Genomic DNA, 19,317 nt, shown 5'->3' with positions numbered 1-19,317 from the left:
CCTGTAGCCACCTCTTGTCTTATCACCCCCGTACCCCACACCCCGAGTCTCAGGGTGAGCCTACGCCAGGCCTCAGCAGCGTTAACGGTGCCCTCACGCCGCCGTAGCAGCAGCCTGGGGGATGAAATAGATGCTAGTGTCCACTGGGTGTTCGTTACTTAGACTGGTGCTGTCCAGTAGAAATGTAAGGAGAGCTACGTATGTAATTTGCATGTAAAAGTAAGAAACCAGTGAAGTTAATTTTAATAATAAATTTTATTTAATCCCAGATATCACTTTAACATGTATTAATCTAAAGATGAATGAGATAGTTTACATTCTTTGTTCGTACTAAGCTTTTCAAATCTCGTGTTTTAAATTTACAGTACATCTCTTTTGCCACTAGCCACATTTTAGGTCCTCAGTAGCCATAACGTGGCTAGTGGTTCCCTTCTTGGACGGTGCAGACATAGATTCTATGAGGAATTCTCCAGGAAAGGGTAATTCTGGAAGTCAGTCACCAGGCTAGCTTTTGGCCTTTCCTTTTGCCTGTTGTAAAACATCTTGTAAAGAGAGTGAATACGTTTTCCCTACGAAGGTAAAATAGATAAGGAAGCTGTCTTGAGTATAAACTTCACTATCTAAGATCAAACACTGGCTTTTATAATACATTTCCCTTTCCTTTCTTAGATATTTTGCAAAGCCCTGAAGAAGATAGTTTTTGGGGGAAATAACGCAACAAATTGAGGGGTTGGTGCCTGTCATAAGTAAGCACACAGTCTATATGTAGAAAAAAAGTTTACAGCTCATAATGCAGCACGCTTGTGTGAATGAGCACAGTGCAAACAATAAAAATAAAGGTTAAGTAGAAGAAGAATGAAGAAACACTACGTGAGTTGTGATTCTAGTTTTGTATACAGTGGCTCTTATGTCATTCCCTCCTAGCAAGCAAGGCAAGAGTAGAAACACACCTCAGGACATTTTTAGTAGTTTTTTGGGAGAAGACTGCTTTGTTGTGTAACGATCTTAGAATTTGCCCCATCTTTGGAAGTGCTAAGGAAATTAGAGCATTTAATTACCTTACAGAAAGAGGCACTCAGCTTAATCTATTATACCTTATTTAATGGTCGATAAAGTGAATTAGAAGGTAAAGGTTTGAAGATTTTCACTACCAAGGGAATTCATTTGTGTTTTATTTTAAATAAGGGAGCAGATAAAAGGCAGAGGTTTTAATTTTGTTGACGTATCTATCTAAAACCACATAATATAGTAGCAGATATTCTTTAAAAAATAGTATTGGTACATCTGTGCAATGAATATTATGAAAACAGTTTGTATTCTCAGATAATCCTTGGAAGTTTATACATAAAGTAAAGGTTTTACTTTATAAAATCTTAAAAGTGTAGAATATATACTGTAACTCATAGTAATATCAGTCATCATTTGACTTATGTTTATTTTTAATTGTACAAAATTTACAGAATAAGTCCTTTTTTTTTTTGTGAGGAAGATCAGCCCTGAGCTAACATCTGTGCTAATCCTCCTCTTTTTTTTTTTTGCTGAGGAAGACCGGCTCTGAGCTAACATCTATTGCCAATCCTCCTTTTTTTCCCCAAAGCCCCAGTAGATAGTTGTATGTCATAGTTGCACATCCTTCTAGTTGCTGTATGTGGGACACAGCCTCAGCATGACCGGAGAAGCGGTGCGTCGTCGGTGTGCACCGGGATCCGAACCGGGCCGCCAGTAGCGGAGCACGCGCACTTAACCGCTAAGCCATGGGGCCGGCCCCAGAATAAGTCCTTATTGTAAAAAATTCAAAATAGCATAAAGCAAAAGTCTTTGAATTCTCCTCCCCCATCCCTCTTCCTTCCTGGAAATAATTTACTATTTTGGAGTGAGTAAACCTTCTGCCCCCTTTTTTTTTTAATGGCTTTACCTCTCTCTCTCTCTTTCTCTTTCAGTTATTTGTTGTTGTTATTTTTTTACATTAATAGTGTCATGCTGATTTATTGTCAGCAAACTTTTTTTTTTAAACCAATGTCTGACTGTTATTTGTCAATGTTATATAGAGATATACTTCATTCTTTTTTTTTTTTTTTTTGTGAGGAGATCAGCCCTGTGCTAACATCTGCCAATCCTCCTCTTTTTTTTGCTGAGGAAGACTGGCCCTGGGCTAACATCTGTGCCCATCTTCCTCCACTTTATATGGGACGCTGCCACAGCATGGCTGTGCATCGGTGCGCGCCTGGGATCCAAACTGGCGAACCCTGGGCCACCGTTGCGGAGCACGCGCACTTAACTGCTTGCGCCACCGGGCCGGCCACTACTTCATTCTTTTTAAGTGTTGCTTGGTATGGATATATTGTATATTTAACCTTTCTCCTAATTTTGAATTTAGATTTTGTATTTTTCCCTTAATATTTCATAATTTCAAACAGTGCTGAAATAAACATTCATAGTATGAGAATAGTCCTTTAGGATACGTTACTAGAAGTGAAATTGTTAGGTAGTAGGAAATGTGCCTTTAAAATTTGAATGGTACTGCCAAATCTTTTTAGTCCTTTATTTTTCAATGTATTATGAACATTTTCAACCTTCAGAAAATAGACTAATACAGTGTACACCCATACATCCATCACCCAATTCAGTAGTGATCAAAATCTTGTTACACTTCCTATTTTAAAGCAAATCCAAGATCTCATGTCATTTCATCCCTACATACTTCAAAAAAAAATAGTCCTTTACAGGGGCCGGACTGGTGGCGTAAGCGGTTGGGTGCGCCCACTCCGCTGTGGCCTCCCGGGGTTGGCCGGTTGGGATCCTGGTCGCGCACCTACGCACTCAGTGCCATGCTGTGGCGGTGTCCCCTATGAAGTGGAGGAAGATGGGCATGGATACTAGCCCAGGGCCAGTCTTCCTCAGCAAAAAAAGAGGGGGATTGGCAGATGTTAGCACAGGGCTGATCTCACAAAAAAAAAATAAAAAAATAGTCCTTTACAAAGTAGAAATAAATTTCAGTTTCGTTAAGTGTGTTTTCCCCCATTAACATTAACAATCAGCAGCATATGTAGTACTTATACCCTTGAGATTTAACTGAGCCCAAATTTGTTAGCTTTTATATCTTCTTTCATTTAGGAAGTGTATTTTTTGTTTGTATGAATATTCTAAAATTTTGTATCGAATATTCTTATAGGTAGCATAATAGGTATCAGAGCTAAATGTAGGTGGGATCAGTGATGAAAACGGAATCTTCATTGAAAAGAATAAATATGCTAATAGGCTAGTCTGCTAGTTTTCTTTATATTCTTTGTCACAAAACTGATATTGTTAGTTTGCCAAAGTGTTTGAATTCTGTGTTTAAAGTTATTTTTAGTGACTTGAATATTGTGAATTTTTTGCAGACTTTTGAGTCAGCTGTGCAAGAGAATGTCAGCATTAATGGACAAGCATGGCAGGAAACTTCAGATAATTGTCTCATGGGTATGTGACTTAACTTTTTCCTTCTGTCATTAATTTCTGAGTTATTTTTGTAGATGATTTTATTTTGAATGCTGTTTTTTAATCCCCATTTTCAGTGTCACTTCTTTTTAAAAAAATCCTTTCCTGGGGGGAAAAGAGGAAACTAATCTAGAAGACTATTGAATTCTAATCTCTGGCAAGCAACACAGTAGTTACCAGATCCTTCGTATATGCTATCTGGCATTTTCAAAAGGACTTTCATCTGATTAATTTTCTTTTTTTTTTTTTTAAAGTATTCCTTTATAATTTTTATTTATTTATTTTTTTTCCCCCAAAGCCCCAGTAGATAGTTGTATGCCATAGCTGCACATCCTTCTAGTTGCTGTATGTGGGACGCGGCCTCAGCATGGCCGGAGAAGCAGTGCGTCAGTGCGCGCTTGGGATCCGGACCCGGGCCGCCAGCAGCGGAGCGCACGCACTTAACCGATAAGCCACGGGGCTGGCCCTGATTAATTTTCTGATCAAAAGTATCCTTGTCAATAGTTTATTGGAAAACACTGTAGAACTACTCCCAGATGAAGAAACAGGCCCAGAGAATTCCTATGATTAATACCTTATAAATCAAGCTGTATTTTTTTTTTTTTTTTTGTGAGGAAGATCAGCCCTGAGCCAACATTTGAGGCCAATGCTCCTCTCTTTTTTCTGAGGAAGATTGGCCCTGAGCCAACATCCGTGCCCATCTTCCTCCACTTCGTATGGGACGCCACCACAGGATGGCTCCACAAGCAGTGCGTCGGTACGTGCCCGGGATCCGAACTGGCGAATCCCGGGCCACCGCAGTGGAGCGCGCGCACTTAACCACTTGCGCCACCGGTCCGGCCCCATCGAGCTGTATTTTTACAGGTTATCTTTAGAGTAGATAGTGAAGTATCCTTAGAATGGGAAGTTAAACTATGAGAGTTCCATGTAAAGGATGAGGTCCATAATGGCAGAAAGCTCCTTAAAAAGACAGTCCAAGGCAGACTTGATTGTACCCTGATTAGTGGTGTTCACCTGTCTAAAGGAATCAAAGTTTTAATAGAAAGAAAATGATCAGTGTAGGAAGGAAAAAAATTGGTTGAAAGGGAATGATCAGTGTGGGAAGAGAGGCAGAATTCTCCAGCCATGTCCTGGGGAAGGGCTACCCTGACAAGAGGGTCAGAGTGTCTTGTCTGTCCCCATGGTGATATTACAGAGATCTGATCAGCATAGCTTGATGTCACTGATAGCTGTTCTGATTATCCAGTTACACACTTGAGCTGATTCCAAGCCTATCAGGTAACCCTCTCTGGTTATAATTTTTCTTCTCAACATTAAGATAATACTTTGCCCAGAAGACTTCACTGTCTGATCCTTGGGATTATTAGAGTTGTCTCTTCAAAGTCACAAAATTCACTTCTGGTTTGTGTATTAAAACAGTAAAAACAATAACATCAGGTTTCCCAAATATTATCAGAGTGATTGCCAATTAGTAGGGGAGAAGTTGTGTATCAGAATCACCCAGACTTTTACTGTGTCTTTATCTCACTTGTTCCGTGAAGTCACTTTGGAATTGCCTTATTGTTTGGTCACTGCCATTAGCAATATGATTCATCAATGTAGAGATTAAGGTATGTATTTTCTGACAGGTGGGCAGACTAGGCGGAGTATAGCTATTCTTTGGCCCTTTTTCCCCTTATAACTGTGAGGAGAAATAGTTGAGAATACTACACTTTCACTTTCTTTCATGGGCACCTGATAAATGCCAGGCACTATGCCAAATGCTGGGAAATAGATGAAAAGACATGGTTCTTACCGTTTTGGAACTCATTGTTCATGGAAGAAAATGGACAAGGAATCACGATATGCTTTGGGAACTGGGAGAAGACAGAGTATGTTGTTGTTAAATGCATTTAATAAATGAGAGTGTGCTAGGCAGAAAATTTAGTTTTTTTTAAAACAATTTATTTATTTATTTATTTTTTCCCCCAAAGCCCCAGTAGATAGTTGTATGTCATAGTTGCACATCCTTCTAGTTGCTGCATGTGGGACGCGGCCCCAGCATGGCTGGAGAAGCGGTGCGTCAGCGCGCCCGGGATCCGAACCCGGGCCACCAGGAGTGGAGCGCATGCACTCAACCGCTAAGCCATGGGGCCGGCCCAGAAAGAAGGTAGTTTTTGAAGCAAAAAACCCAGCATGCATAAAGGCACAAAGGAGTGATGTGTTTAGGAAATGTCAGAGGTGAATTGGGAAAACTAATGACAGATGTGGCCAGAAAGATAAGTTAGGGCCAGATCACAAAGAGCTTTGCAGGATATGGTAAGGAATTGACACTTTATCCTGTAGGCAATGGGGAACCAGTGAAGGTTTTTAAAGTAGAATTAGATGAAAAGGTTTGTGTTATTATAGAATGCTAAGTGCTGGCTATGTGGGGGATGGATTGGAGAAGGGAGAAATTCAAGGCAGGCAGACCTTAGGGAGGTAATTGCAGTGGTACAGCAAAAAGATGGTGAAGTCCTATACTGAGACTGTGGGAAAGGAGAGAAAAAGACAGGGTCAAGCAGATAGAATTAATGGGACTTGGATCTGATCTAGTAAGTAGAAGCAGTAACTAAGCTTCACAAGGGCAGAGGTTTTTGTGTATTTTGTTCACTGAGATCGTTTATAAATGAGTGAGTGAGTGAAGGAACAAAAATACAAGTGAAACCAACTTCTTCCTCCCTGTCCCTGTAACTACTCTGAAAGTACTTGATTTCAGGAGGCTTGACGAGGCACATTTAAGAATGAAAATGTAAGCTCCTTGAGAGCAGGGACTATGTTTGATTTTCTCATCACTGTTTTCAGCACTTAGCTTGGCACATGGTAGGCACCCACTAAATATTTGTGAAATTAATGACATTCTTCCCTGCTCAAATTGTTTCTACATTTCAGTTTTGTAGCTTTATTGCTAGGTGGCGCTAAGAAACCATTTTCCTCCCTACATAGTCGATTTAGATGGAAGACTTGTGTTTTTTTAACTGATTGTGAAATAGTACATTGTTCCTTTCAGGTTAGTGATTTAACTTTTTTAATGGATAAATTAAAATTTAGGGAAGGCTGCTCATTTATTTTATTTTATTTTTTTAAAGATTTTATTTATTCATTTTTTTCCCCCCAAAGCCCCAGTAGATAGTTGTATGTCATACGTTCACATCCTTCTAGTTGCTGTACGTGGGACTCGGTCTCAGGTTGGTCGGAGAAGTGGTGCCTTGGGGCGTGCCCAGGATCCGAACCCGGGCCGCCAGCATCAGAGCGCGCGCACTTAACCGCTAAGCCACGGAGCCGGCCCAAGGCTGCTTATTTAAATGAGTATTCAAAATAAGAGATGACGGTGTCTTTCATAATACTTGCAAAAGAAGTAATTTAGTCGGACTTAATGAATATTTGTTACATGAATGAAAGACCATACCTGATATACCTTATTAATCTTTACCTGATATGTACATATATGCTGATATGTATCAGCAATTCTCAAAAGGTTTCCAAAAATATGTATCATGTTTCAGACTTCTCCCTAATAAAGCTTCTACTCAATAAAATAAATAGATTTGATCCATTCCGTACATTTGGTATAGCAGAACACGTATGATCTAGATCAGTTAAGCTGAGGATCTAGCTCTTTAGTATTTTTAACTACTTAATATTTGTTATTCTTTAAAATGATTTTCAAAATAAGGTTGGTGTATCACCTGCATTCATCTTATCTGGGGTGCTTAATTTCTGGGCCCCATCCCAGAGACCTGCTGACTTATACTTTCCGAACTTCTGACAAGTTTTCTGGGCGATTATTCATTCTGCTTAAGTTTGAGAGTCACTATTTTAAAACTCAGGAAAGTATCTGATAAAATAGTTTTAGCTACATCAAAGAAACTGTAAAGTCACCATAGCTTTCACTTTTTCCTACCGTCTGTCCAGTTGAGTCCTATTTTGGATCTAGCTACTCCACTCACTGCTACTGTCACAGCTTTGGTTCAGCACACCACAAAGTCAAAACTTGTTAGGATCCCTGATGTTAAATGCCCTTTCCAATCTACTTCTTTTATATTTTACCATCCTTCTTTCCTCATACTTGATCCTGCAGCCATTTAGAACTTTTTCTCTTTGTAAAGACTCGGTGATATTGCAAGTACTGTTTCTTCTGCCTAAAATGCTTCTAGCATTTTTTCCCCTACCTTTTTTATCCAGGGGATTTATACTTACATTTCAAGGCCCAGCTCAAATGTTACTCTCTCTTTAAAGTCTTAAATTCTGCAGGCAGAGTTAGTGTTCCACTGTTCTGTCTCCTGATAGCATTTTGCTCATACCTCTGTTGCATTCATCAAGTTGCTTTACAATTATCTGTCTGTTTCTTCCAGTGAACTGGGAGCTCATAGACAGCAACGATCATCTTATGTTCATCTTTGTATTTCTGTGATTTAGGCCTGGCTTCCCATAGGTGCTCAATAATTGTTCAATCAGTACATGAGTCGGTCACCAAAGTAGGGGCATCCATGAACTTGCCATATTTGTTTTCCTTAATTATTTTGTGTTATTTAAATTTAGTTTACTTAGATTACATTTCCATATAGAATATAAACAATGTGTTTTAAGGAATTTTTTTGATTTTTTTTTTTTTGAAATAGATTCTGATATCAAAGTGCTTGAAGATCAGTTTGATGAAATCATAGTAGATGTAGCCACAAAACGTAAGCAGTATCCCAGAAAGATCCTTGAATGTGTCATCAAAACCATAAAAGCAAAACAAGAAATTCTGGTAAGACGATTTACTTTTAAGATAGTAAATTTTATGTTATGTCTATTTTACTATAGTAAAAAAATAATAAAGTATAAGATCCACATGGAGATAAATGACATTTTGTTTTCTTTGTTTATCCTACCTCAATTACTACCTTTTGTCTCTTGGAAGACCTTTTCCTGTTCTAAGTTACAGTAGGTTAAGGTAGAATTTGAAGATGGAAGACTGATAATGACTTCCTAATTCTGAGACCGGGAAGGAAAAAGAAATTTATCTTTTAAACCTCTTATTTCTATTTGTCCTTTGTGTTTGGCACATTATTTGTATGTGTTTATATATTTTGGAGAAGCTTTTAGTTAAATTGATGGTGAAGATTGAGTACCTGTTTATAACACTGAAATTGGCTATATGAACTGTGTGTAACTTGTTTTGCTCCAAAAATCATGACAGGGTGGAAGTAGGTTTGCTGGGAGTGGCACTGCCTCTGGAGTGAGAAACACGTTTCGATTTTAGATTATGCTATTCTGTTTGTCCTTAGTTTTTGAAATTAGCATAGTTTCACATATAAATCTTCCAGTTGCTTTCCTTTAATGAATTGTTTTAGGGCAGCAAAGGCAAGTACTTTATCTCAACATTTTCATCATTCTAAGAGAAAGAAAGTGTTTATAAGCAGAATTTTTCATTTTTTTCTTCCATAGCAGTTAGTTTTCAAAGAAATACCCCATTCTATCCCCCCGCCCTTTAAAGTTTCTTCAGGAAAAACATTCAAAATGTATTTATTTTCCAGTGTCTCCCTCCCTATTCCTACCCCTCCCTCCCTGAAAAAAGCCTGGTAATCAGTATTGTGTAAAAGCAAGGAAGTTCACAGGCCTAGGTGAGGTACTCCTGTGGAGAGTTAAAAAGTCATGCAAAATGGATGGAGTGAGGATAAAAAGACAGCTTTTTTAAAAAACCTTTTGGCTCCTGCTAGCTCTGGGCAAGAGTAAGGAGGAACATTTCCCTCTTTCTTTTTGCGTGAACTGTGGATCCTATTCCTTTAGTTGTGCTACTGTAGTCCCAGTGTATCACAGAGTATATAGGCTTTAGTGGGCTGACGTGGTGGTAGCCTAGCCACTTTTTAAAACAGTTTCTGTGAGAATATGAGTTCTGAGTTCCAAACATTTGTCTTAAAATGAAGTTTTGAAACACAGTCCATTTATAACATGGAGACTACCCTGTACTTAAATACAAAAATCAATCTCTGTGTCTTTAAATTTGCTTGATTGCTTTTTCTTCTTCTACTTTTTTTTGGTGAGGATGATTAGCCCCGAGCTAACATCTGTTGCTAATCTTCCTCTTTTTGCTGAGGAAGATTGGCCCTGAGCTAACATCTGTGCCCATCTTCCTCTATTTTTTTTTTTCCCGTATGTGGGACACTGCCACAGCACGGCTTGATGAGCCATGGGTAGGTCCACGTCTGGGATCTGAACCTGTGAACCCCAGGCCGCCAAAGCAGAGCTTGTGAACTTAACCACCGTGCCACCACACCAGCCCCTTTTTACTTTTTTTTATAGTGCTATTTCTTAATGTATGCAGTAGGTGGCAATACTATAAAAGGTATAATTCGGACTTAGTTTGACTGATCTTATCTTCTTTTCCCCTCCCTTCCCTACAGATTTCAAGATCTAATGTTTTTTTCTTTGCAAATGATGATGCTACTGACTATGTAGTATATTTACTTACATTAACTGAAGGAAATATTTATATGAGGCATTAAGTGGTTAAATTGAATCTGTTTTAATTTATATTATGTTTAGAAGCAGTACCACCCAGTTGTACAGCCATTGGACCTAAAATATGATCCTGATCCAGGTGAGTCAATGTTCATTTGTGGTAGAAACGAAGCATCAGCATGTAATTTTTATGAGTTCTTGATATTCTTCTAAAGGTGTCAGCATCAAAAGTATCTTCCCTGTGATGCTCTAACTCACTATCGGTCATCCATGTTTAGCTCTTCACTTAGAATTATGAGAACTTGCTCTAAACCTACTGACTCAGAATCTCCAGGGGTAGGACCCAGGAATCTGGACTTGATAAAGCTCTCTCCTGACTATTATAATGCTTTCCCAATCTCTAACTTTTATTATATTACTGTTCCATCTCTAACTGCTGTTATATTATCCTTTCTTTGCATTATAGCCAAAGTTATACTATTAAAGCACTGTCTCGGTGTCACTCCCCAGTGCAATAACTTTCATTCGTTTCTCATTGTTGACAGAATAAAATCCAAAAAAATATAATGTTCAACTTAAGAAGAGATATACATGCTTGTTATGCCTTTGAACTTAATTCCATTTCTATTTAGATGCATCCTCTAAAACAGAAATAAAATTGATACAAACTTATGAAAATCTAGCAACAGAACTGGCCTTGCTAGAAATATGGATCATACATGCTTTTAAATGGCTCTATTCTCACATTTTAAAATTTGTAACAATTTTCCTAAGAGATCTTTTGGAATTTGCCTTTGGCACTCAAAATTACCATTTCTGGAGGCTGGCCCGGTGGCGTAGGGGTTAAGTTCGAGTGCTCTGCTTCAGCTGCCCAGGGTTCACACGTTCAGATCCTGGGGGCGGACCTATGCACCGCTCATTAAGCCATGCTGTGGCAGGCATCCCACGTATAAAATAGAGGAAGATGGGCACAGATGTTAGTTCAGGGCCGATCTTCCTCAGCAAAAAGAGGAAGATTGGCAACAAGTGTTAGCTCAGGGCTAATTTTCCTCACCAAAAAAAAAATTACCATTTCTGAACTATTAGAAAAAATAGTTAAGACCTTGATTTATTTGTATGGGATATTTATACTTATGGCTTTGAGTACCTTACCTTTGTCGAATTCTGAACTACTTTCTGACATGCCCCCTTTCCCTTTCCAAATCTTCCAAACTGATGGGATAAACTGAGAGGGGAAAGTACGAGCATAAAGATATTCTGAAATTGGTTAAAATCACAGCATTCACTGTGTTTGACAATAAAAATTAACCTAGGGCCCAGCACTTAATTGTCATAGTTCACTAAAAATAATAGTTGCCAAAATGCAGTGGTTAACATATATTTGTTTTCATTTTGAACAACATAAAAATAATAATTGAAACTTGTGGTTTCATAGTATACTCAAGTATTATTTTTTAGCTACATTTAATTCACCTCTAATGAAACTTGGTAACCTCTTATCTTAGGAGGGAAAACAAATTTACTTAAACGATCCTTAGAAAACCTACATGATTTTACTCCCACCATTCCAGTTATATAGTATAAGTGAGAAAATCTTATGTATCATATGATTCTGATTTCAAAAGTAAGCAAAGGAATAATTAGAATCTAACTTTGGGGAAATGTTGAGATTTTGTCATTATACATTTTCATAATGTTCATAAGCTTAGAATAGGATCAGCCCTTTAAGCACAGCAAAATTAGCTTATAGGTACTGGTCATACATCCTTGGGGAAGTCACTTGACTTCTTCAAGCCTCAGTTTCTTTATGGCGAATCTTAGAGTTGGAGCCTGATGCTTTAGGTGTGAATTCCAGCTCTTGTCACTAAATATTACAGAAATGTCCTGCCCACTTACAGAGGTTGTGGTGTGAATGGGATGAGATAAGTGGCTCTATACACACACTATAACTAAAACACGTTAAGTAGTAGTTTGTAAAGAGGTGCTGTGTAATAATAACCCTATGATAAATCCTAACCCATTTACAGTAGTATACCTTACAATATTGCATAGCTTATAATACGTTTAACTGGTAAAATCATATGAAACCAATTAAATGGCTTAGGAGGAAAGTGGAAAGCATAAATTTATATAGGACCTAAAAATCTGAATAAGCTGCATGGGAAAACTTTTGTTGGAACTTCTTAAAAGTTTTTTTCTTTTTGTCATTGGAATATTAAGTGATATCAAATTTATTTGAAAGCTGACACTTTTGAAGAAGGTTATCTGATTTTCAAAACACAATACGTAGGCAATGTGTATCACATTGATTTGGCATAATTATGTTAGGAACTTTGGGAGATACAGGGATAAAACAGACAGTTTCTCCCCATAAAGAGCTTTTGTCTGAGTAGAAGAAATAAGAGAGCAACATCAAAGAGGATTCTTTCATGCCCTCTAACTGAATCCTCTCCCAGTTTTTCCCATTTGAGTAAATGGCACCTTCACCTGCAAATTGTTTTAGTCAGAAGTCAACCTTGATTCTTTCCTCTCTTGAACTCCTCATATGCAGTCCGTCAATAAGTCCTACAAATTATTCCTTTGAAATAATCATCTCACATTCATCTACTTCTCTTCATCTTGCTATTGTCACCTCTATTCTAGGTCACCATCTCTCTAGCCAGGGTTTCTACAAATGCTTCCTAGGAAGTCTTCATGTTTTCCTCTTGCTCTTTTCTGTTCCATTCTATATATATCAGGTAGAGTTAATTTTTTTTTAATCCTTTGAAATATTTCAAACATAAAGAAAATACAGAGTATAACATAATGAACATCTCTGTACTTACCGCCCATATTTAAGGGCTATTCATGTTTTGCCAAACTTGCTTCAGACCCTCTAGGAACTAAAGTGTATGGAAACAGTTGAAACTTTCTTTGTACCCCTCTACCATCCCATTTACTTTAGGAGTAAGCACTATCCTCAAGCTGTGTGGATCCTTCCTATCCATGTTTTTATGTTTTTACTTTATAGATATGTATCCATAAACGTATGAAATTTGTATATTTTTATGTAAAGAATTATCATACTGATCATATCATTCTGCAGCTCAGTTTTTAATATAAAGATCATTTTCTTACGATTTTACCAGTTAGATGTCTTATAAGCTATGCATTATTATAAGGTATACATTGTATACACACATAGCTTTCTATTAATTTAGCTAATATATAGTATTCCAGTGTATAAATACACCAGTGTTTATCGATTCGTTTACTGAGGAACACTTAGATTGTTTCTTTTTTGCTGTTATAAACAGTATTGCAATGAACGTTCTTATACCTGTCTCCTTATATAGTGTAAATATGCCACCAGTTCTCTGAGATGGATTTCTAGAAGCAGAATTTCTAGGTTATAGTGTTTGTTTCTGTTCAGTTTTAGTATATTTGAGCTTTACTGCCCCTCCAAAGTAGTTGTATCTGTTTACATTCTCGCTAGCAGTGTATGCAAGTTCCTGCTTCCCCACATTTCACCAGCAATTTTTAGTCAGGCTTTCTGGGTTTTTTTTTTTTTGCCAATTTGGTGGGCATGCAGTAGTATTTAAAGTGAGGTTGAGCATCCTTTCTTATGTTTTTTGACCCTACAGTTTCTTCTGTGAGTTGTCTATGTATATTCTTTGCCCATTTTTCTACTGGGTTGTTTGAACTTTTCTTGTTCATTTCTAAGAGTAACACACACAGGCACATATACATACACACATATGCACACACGCATTCTGGATGTCAGTCCTTTGGTTATAAGCACTGTAAATATTTGTTCTCAATTTTTGGCTTGTCTTATGACCTTATATATGTTTTAAAAATCAGAAGTTTTAAAATTCAGTGTAGTCGGATTTACAGGTTTTTTTCCTTTATAATTGGTTCTTTCAGTGTCTTTGAGAAATCATCTGCCCAAGTGACATAAAAATCCTTTGTTATTTTCTTTACACAGTTTTGATTATCATGTTTAGGTCTTGAATCCATCTGAAATTTAAAAAAAAATTTTATGAGGAAGGGATCTAATTTCTACCATACTGATAGCCAGGTGTCCTAACATCACTTATTGATTAGTGCCATCTTTTCTCCACTGCTTTGTAATGCCACTCTCTCATGTACAAGTTTCTACATATTTTAAGGGTCTGTTTCTGGGCTCTCTTTTTAATTTTATTGGTTGACTTGGCTGTCTCTGTACCATTACCACACTTTTTAAGTTACTGTAGTTTTATAATAAGGCTTGATATCTTGCAAGTTCTTCAAAATTTTGTTGCCTCTTCATGGCCCTTTCCTCTTCTATAGGAATTTTTAGGATCATCTTGTTAAATTGCATGAAAATCTTAGCGAGATTTGGTTGGTATTGCATGTAATTTACAGATTAATTTGGAGAAAAGTGTCGTGTTTCCAATATAATGTCTTCCCATTTGTGAACATATTATATCTCATTTTGGGTTTTTCAAAATGTCCTTCAATAGTGTTTTATAAACACAGGTAATAAAGATGGTTGTAAGAGTGCTGCCTGCTTGCTACATGGAAAACAGTGTTATTTAAGGGGATGGATGTGATAGCCATTCTGTAATGTATGTAGAGAAGTGTTTAAAAACACCTAATAAAGATCGTTATAAGAAAAAAAATAGTGTTTTATAAATTTCTCTTTATAGGTTTTGCACATCTTTTATTTATTGCTAAGTACTTTGCCTTTTTGTAGCTATTGTAAATGGTAACATTTTGGGATTACATATTGTAATTGAATATTGCTGGTATTTAAGAACACCATTGATTTTTTTTTTTTTATAGGCTATAGTCTACTTTATTATTTTTTTTACATTGGTTTATAACATTGTATAAATTGCAGGTGTACATCATTATACTTCTATTTCTGCATAGATGACATCATGTTCACCACCAAAATACTAATTACAACCCATCACCACACACATGTGCTCAATTATCCCTTTCACCCTCCTCCCTCCCCCCTGCCCCTCTGGTAACCACCAATCCAATCTCTGTCTCTATGTGTTTGTTTATTGTTGTTATTATCTACTACTTAATGAAGGAAATCATACGGTATTTGACCTTCTCCCTCTGACTTATTTCACTTTGCATAATACCCTCAGTGTCCATCCATGTTGTCACAAATGGCTGGATTTCATCGTTTCTTATGGCTGAGTAGTATTCTATTGTGTATATATACCACATCTTCTTTATCCATTCGTCCCTTGATGGGCACTTAGGTTGCTTCCAAGTCTTGGCTATTGTGAATAACGCTCCAATGAACACAGGAGTGCATGTATCTTTATGCATTGGCGTTTTCAAGTTCTTTGGATAAATACCCAGCAATGGAATAGCTGGATCATATGGTAGTTCTATCCTTGATTTTTTGAGGACTTTCCATACTATTTTCCATAGTGGCTGCACCAGTTTGCACTCCCACCAGCAGTGTATGAGAGTTCCCTTCCCTCCACATCCTCTCCAACACTTGTTGTTTCCTGTCTTGTCAATTATAGCTATTCTGACAGGCGTGAGGTGATATCTCATTGTAGTTTTGATTTGCATTTCCCTGATAGTTAATGATTTTGAACATCTTTTCATGTGTCTGTTGGCCATCTGTATATCTTCTTTGGAGAAATGTCTGTTCAGGTCTTTTGCTCATTTTTTAATTGGGTTGGTAGTTTTTTTGTTGTTGAGATGCATGAGTTCTTTATATATTTTGGAGATTAAGCCCTTATCAGATGTATGGTTTGCAAATATCTTCTCCCAATTGTTAGGTTGTCTTTTCGTTTTGTTGATGGTTTCCTTTGCTGTGCAGAAGCTTTTTAGTTTGATGTAGTCCCATTTGTTTATTTTTTCTATTGTTTCTCTTGTCCGGTCAGACATGGTGCTTGAAAATATGTTGCTAAGACCGATGTCAAAGAGCGTACTGCCTGTGTTTTCTTCTAGAAGTTTCATAGTTTCAGGTCTTACATTCAAGTCTTTAATCCATTTGGAGTTAATTTTTGTGTATGGTGTAAGGTAAGGGTCTACTTTCATTTTTTTGCATATGGCTATCCAGTTTTCCCAACACCATTTGTTGAAGAGACTTTCTTTTCTCCATTGTATGTTCTTAGCTCCTTTGTCAAAGATTACCCGTCCATAGATGTGTGGGTTTATTTCTGGGCATTCGATTCTATTCCATTGATCTGTGTGTCTGTTTTTGTGCCAGTACCATGCTGTTTTGGTTACTATAGCTTTGTAGTATATTTTGAAATCAGGGAGTGTGATACCTCCAGCTTTGTTCTTTTTTCTCAGGATTCTTTTAGCTATTCGGGGTCTTTTGTTGTTCCATATAAATTTTAGGATTCTTTGTTCTATTTCTGTGAAAAATGTTGTTGGAACTTTGATAGGGATTGCATTGAATCTATAGATTGCTTTAGGAAGTATGGACATCTTAACTATGTTAATTCTTCCAATCTAAGAGCGCGGAATATCTTTCCATTTCTTTGTGTCTTCTTCAGTTTCTTTCAGCAATGTTTTATAGTTTTCCATGTACAGCTCTTTCACCTCTTTGGTTAAGTTTATTCTTAGGTATTTTATTCTTTTTGTTGCAATTGTAAATGGGATGGTATTCTTAATTTCTCTTTCTGCTACTTCGTTGTTAGTGTATAGAAATGCAACTGATTTTTGTATGTTGATTTTGTATCCTGCAACTTTACCATATGCGTTTATTACTTCTAAAAGTTTTCTGGTGGATTCTTTAGGGTTTTCTATATATAAAATCATGTCATCTGCAAATAGTGACAGTTTCACTTCTTCCTTTCCAATTTGGATCCCTTTTATTTCTTTCTCTTGCCTGATTGCTCTGGCTAGGACTTCCAGTACTATATTAAATAGGAGTGGTGACAGTGGGCATCCTTGTCTGAAGAACACCATTGATTTTTATTTGCTGACCTCTTATTAGTTCTAATGGTTTATCTAGTTTCAGTTAGATTTTTTAAAAGGTAGATAATCATATCATTTGCAAGTAATGATGGGTTTTGTCTTTTTCCCAAGTTTACATGTTGTCTTTGTCTTATGGTGATTAGAACCTCCAGTATAATGTTGAATAGTAGTGGTGGTAGTGGTCATAAAATTTTAAAATTATGAATAAGTGTTTAATTTTATTGAGCACTTCTTTTGCATCGACCGAGATCATATATTTGTATAACCAACTTAATGAAGAATAATTTACATATGATAAAATACATCCATTTTATGCATACAGTTAGTTTTGAGAAATATATACAACTATGAGCTATCACCACAATTCAGATGTAGTAGAACATTTTCCACCCCTTATAAAGTTCCCTTGTACCCCAAAATCATATGCTTTTTCTCTAACTCTTCATATGGTAAATTAACATTGACAGATTTTTCTGATGATTATCTTTACATTCATATAGAAAACCTCTTACTCATTAATATATTTTTTTGTCATACACTGTTGTATTAAATTTTCCTATACTTTATACTTGTACTTTATTTAGTATGTTTGCCTATACTATGTTTGCATCTTTAGTCATAAAAAAATGAATATGTGGTTTTTTTGGTGAGGAAGATTGGTCCTGAGCTAACATCTGTTGCCCAGCTTCCTTGCTTTTGCTTGAGGAAGATGGTCCCTGAGCTAACATCTGTGGCAGTCTTCCTCTATTTTGTATGTGGGACGCCACCACAGTATGGCTTGATGAGCAGTGTGTAGATCTGTTTCTGGGATGGAAACCTGCGAACCCTGGGCCACCAAAGCGGAGCATGAGAACTTAACTACTGTGCCGTGGGGCCAACCCCAATAGATGGTATTTTTAAACATACTGTCCCTTTCTCATTTTTCCTCAAGATTATGCTGCTCTCATAAAAGAGTCTGTAAAGATAGAAGTTATTTGTTCTTTGAAGAGTTGATTCATCTAAAAAACAATCTGAGCCTAGTATGTGGGGGGATGATGTTGATTGAACTGATTTAGTATATTTAATGGTTATTGATTTCTTCAGATTTTTAGTTTTTTCTTGAATCAATTTTGGTAATATTTGTTTAGAAAATTGTTCAATCCATGTGTTGAATATATTTGTGTGAACCTGTCTATAGTAATTGCTTATAATTTTAAAAATCTCTACTCCGTATATGAAGAGAAAGAATATTTTCTTTCTTAATATTGTTTATTTATGCTTTCTTTTTTTTTCTTGATATCTTGCTCTAGGTTTCTTTGTTTTTATTGATCTTTTCAGAGAGTCAGACTTTATTTTTGCTGAGTTTCTCTATTGTTTTTTTTAGTTTTCTGGTGCCTTGAGTTCTGATCTTGTCTTTAGTATGGTCTTCCTGCTTTCTTGAATTTTCTGTGTTAGTTTTAGCTTCTTGAGTTTAACATTTAGTTTATTTCTGTCTTATTTTTTAACAAATGCATTTAAGGCTACAAATTTATCTCTAAGTCTTGCTTTAGTTCCATCCCCAAGTGTTGACATGTAGGACTTTCATAGTTCAGCTCTAAATACTTTTTAGTTTCCAAATATAGGCGTTTTCTTTTACTATTTCCCTTCCCTCCTTTTTTTTTTTGCCTTCTATCATGTTAGAATTTTCTTTATTTTCTCATTTTTCTTTTTTTCTGGTTTGGAAGCTATATGCTATGTTCCTATTCCTTTATTGTTACCTATAAAATTTTAGCATGCTATAATTCTAAAATTAATCAAGTCTGAAATTATTCAGTATTTCAGGTCCTCTTCTGGGCAGGACAAAGACCTTAGTACACTGTACCCACTGAATAAGCACAGTCCCTCCCCAATTAAACTTCTTATTTGTATCTAGAATTTTAGTTCTTCTCTTGTTAAAAAATACAATTTAATGGTTACACTTTTTTTGTGTGTGTGTGTGAGGAAGATCAGCCCTGAGCTAACATCCACGCCAATCCTCCTCTTTTTGCTGAGAAAGACCAGCCCTCAGCTAGCATCTATTGCCAATCCTGCTTTTTTTCCCCCTTTTTCTCCCCAAAGCCCCAGTAGATAGTTGTATGTCATAGCTGCACATCCTTCTAGTTGCTGTATGTGGGACGCGGCCTCAGCATGGCCGGAGAAGCAGTGCGTCGGTGCACGCCCGGGATCCAAACCCAGGCCGCCAGCAGGGGAGCGCCCACACTTAACCGCTAAGCCACGGGGCCGGCCCCTTTCTTTGTATTCTTAATGTTCTGCAGTATTACCACGATATGTCTAGATATTTATTTTTATTTATCTAGCATGGTGTTTGTTTTGTACTTGTTTCTTATGTTTTTTACATTGACATTAACTTTATTGCTTTTTCTTGATTACTTAAAAATACATGCACCTTCCAAAAATATTAAAAGCATAAGACACAAATTTAAATTTCAT

General features: G+C 36.8%; 1 protein-coding gene across 3 annotated transcripts in view; it reads left to right on the top strand.

Moving 5' to 3' along the window:
- Positions 1-19,317, top strand: part of NSL1 (NSL1 component of MIS12 kinetochore complex) — a 34,686-nt gene that overhangs the window by 242 nt on the left and 15,127 nt on the right. For all 3 annotated transcript variants that reach the window (XM_058539821.1, XM_058539820.1, XM_058539822.1), the window contains exons 2-4: positions 3,381-3,459; positions 8,118-8,248; positions 10,027-10,081. In XM_058539821.1, the coding sequence (XP_058395804.1) occupies positions 3,381-3,459; positions 8,118-8,248; positions 10,027-10,081 (265 nt within the window). The remainder of the gene's footprint in view (positions 1-3,380; positions 3,460-8,117; positions 8,249-10,026; positions 10,082-19,317) is intronic.

The sequence above is a fragment of the Diceros bicornis genome, chromosome 4 (genome assembly GCF_020826845.1).
Source record: "Diceros bicornis minor isolate mBicDic1 chromosome 4, mDicBic1.mat.cur, whole genome shotgun sequence".
Classification (NCBI taxonomy): Eukaryota; Metazoa; Chordata; class Mammalia; order Perissodactyla; family Rhinocerotidae; genus Diceros; species Diceros bicornis.
Note: the sequence above shows the minus strand (reverse complement) of the source record. Positions and strands in the feature narration are given on the sequence as shown.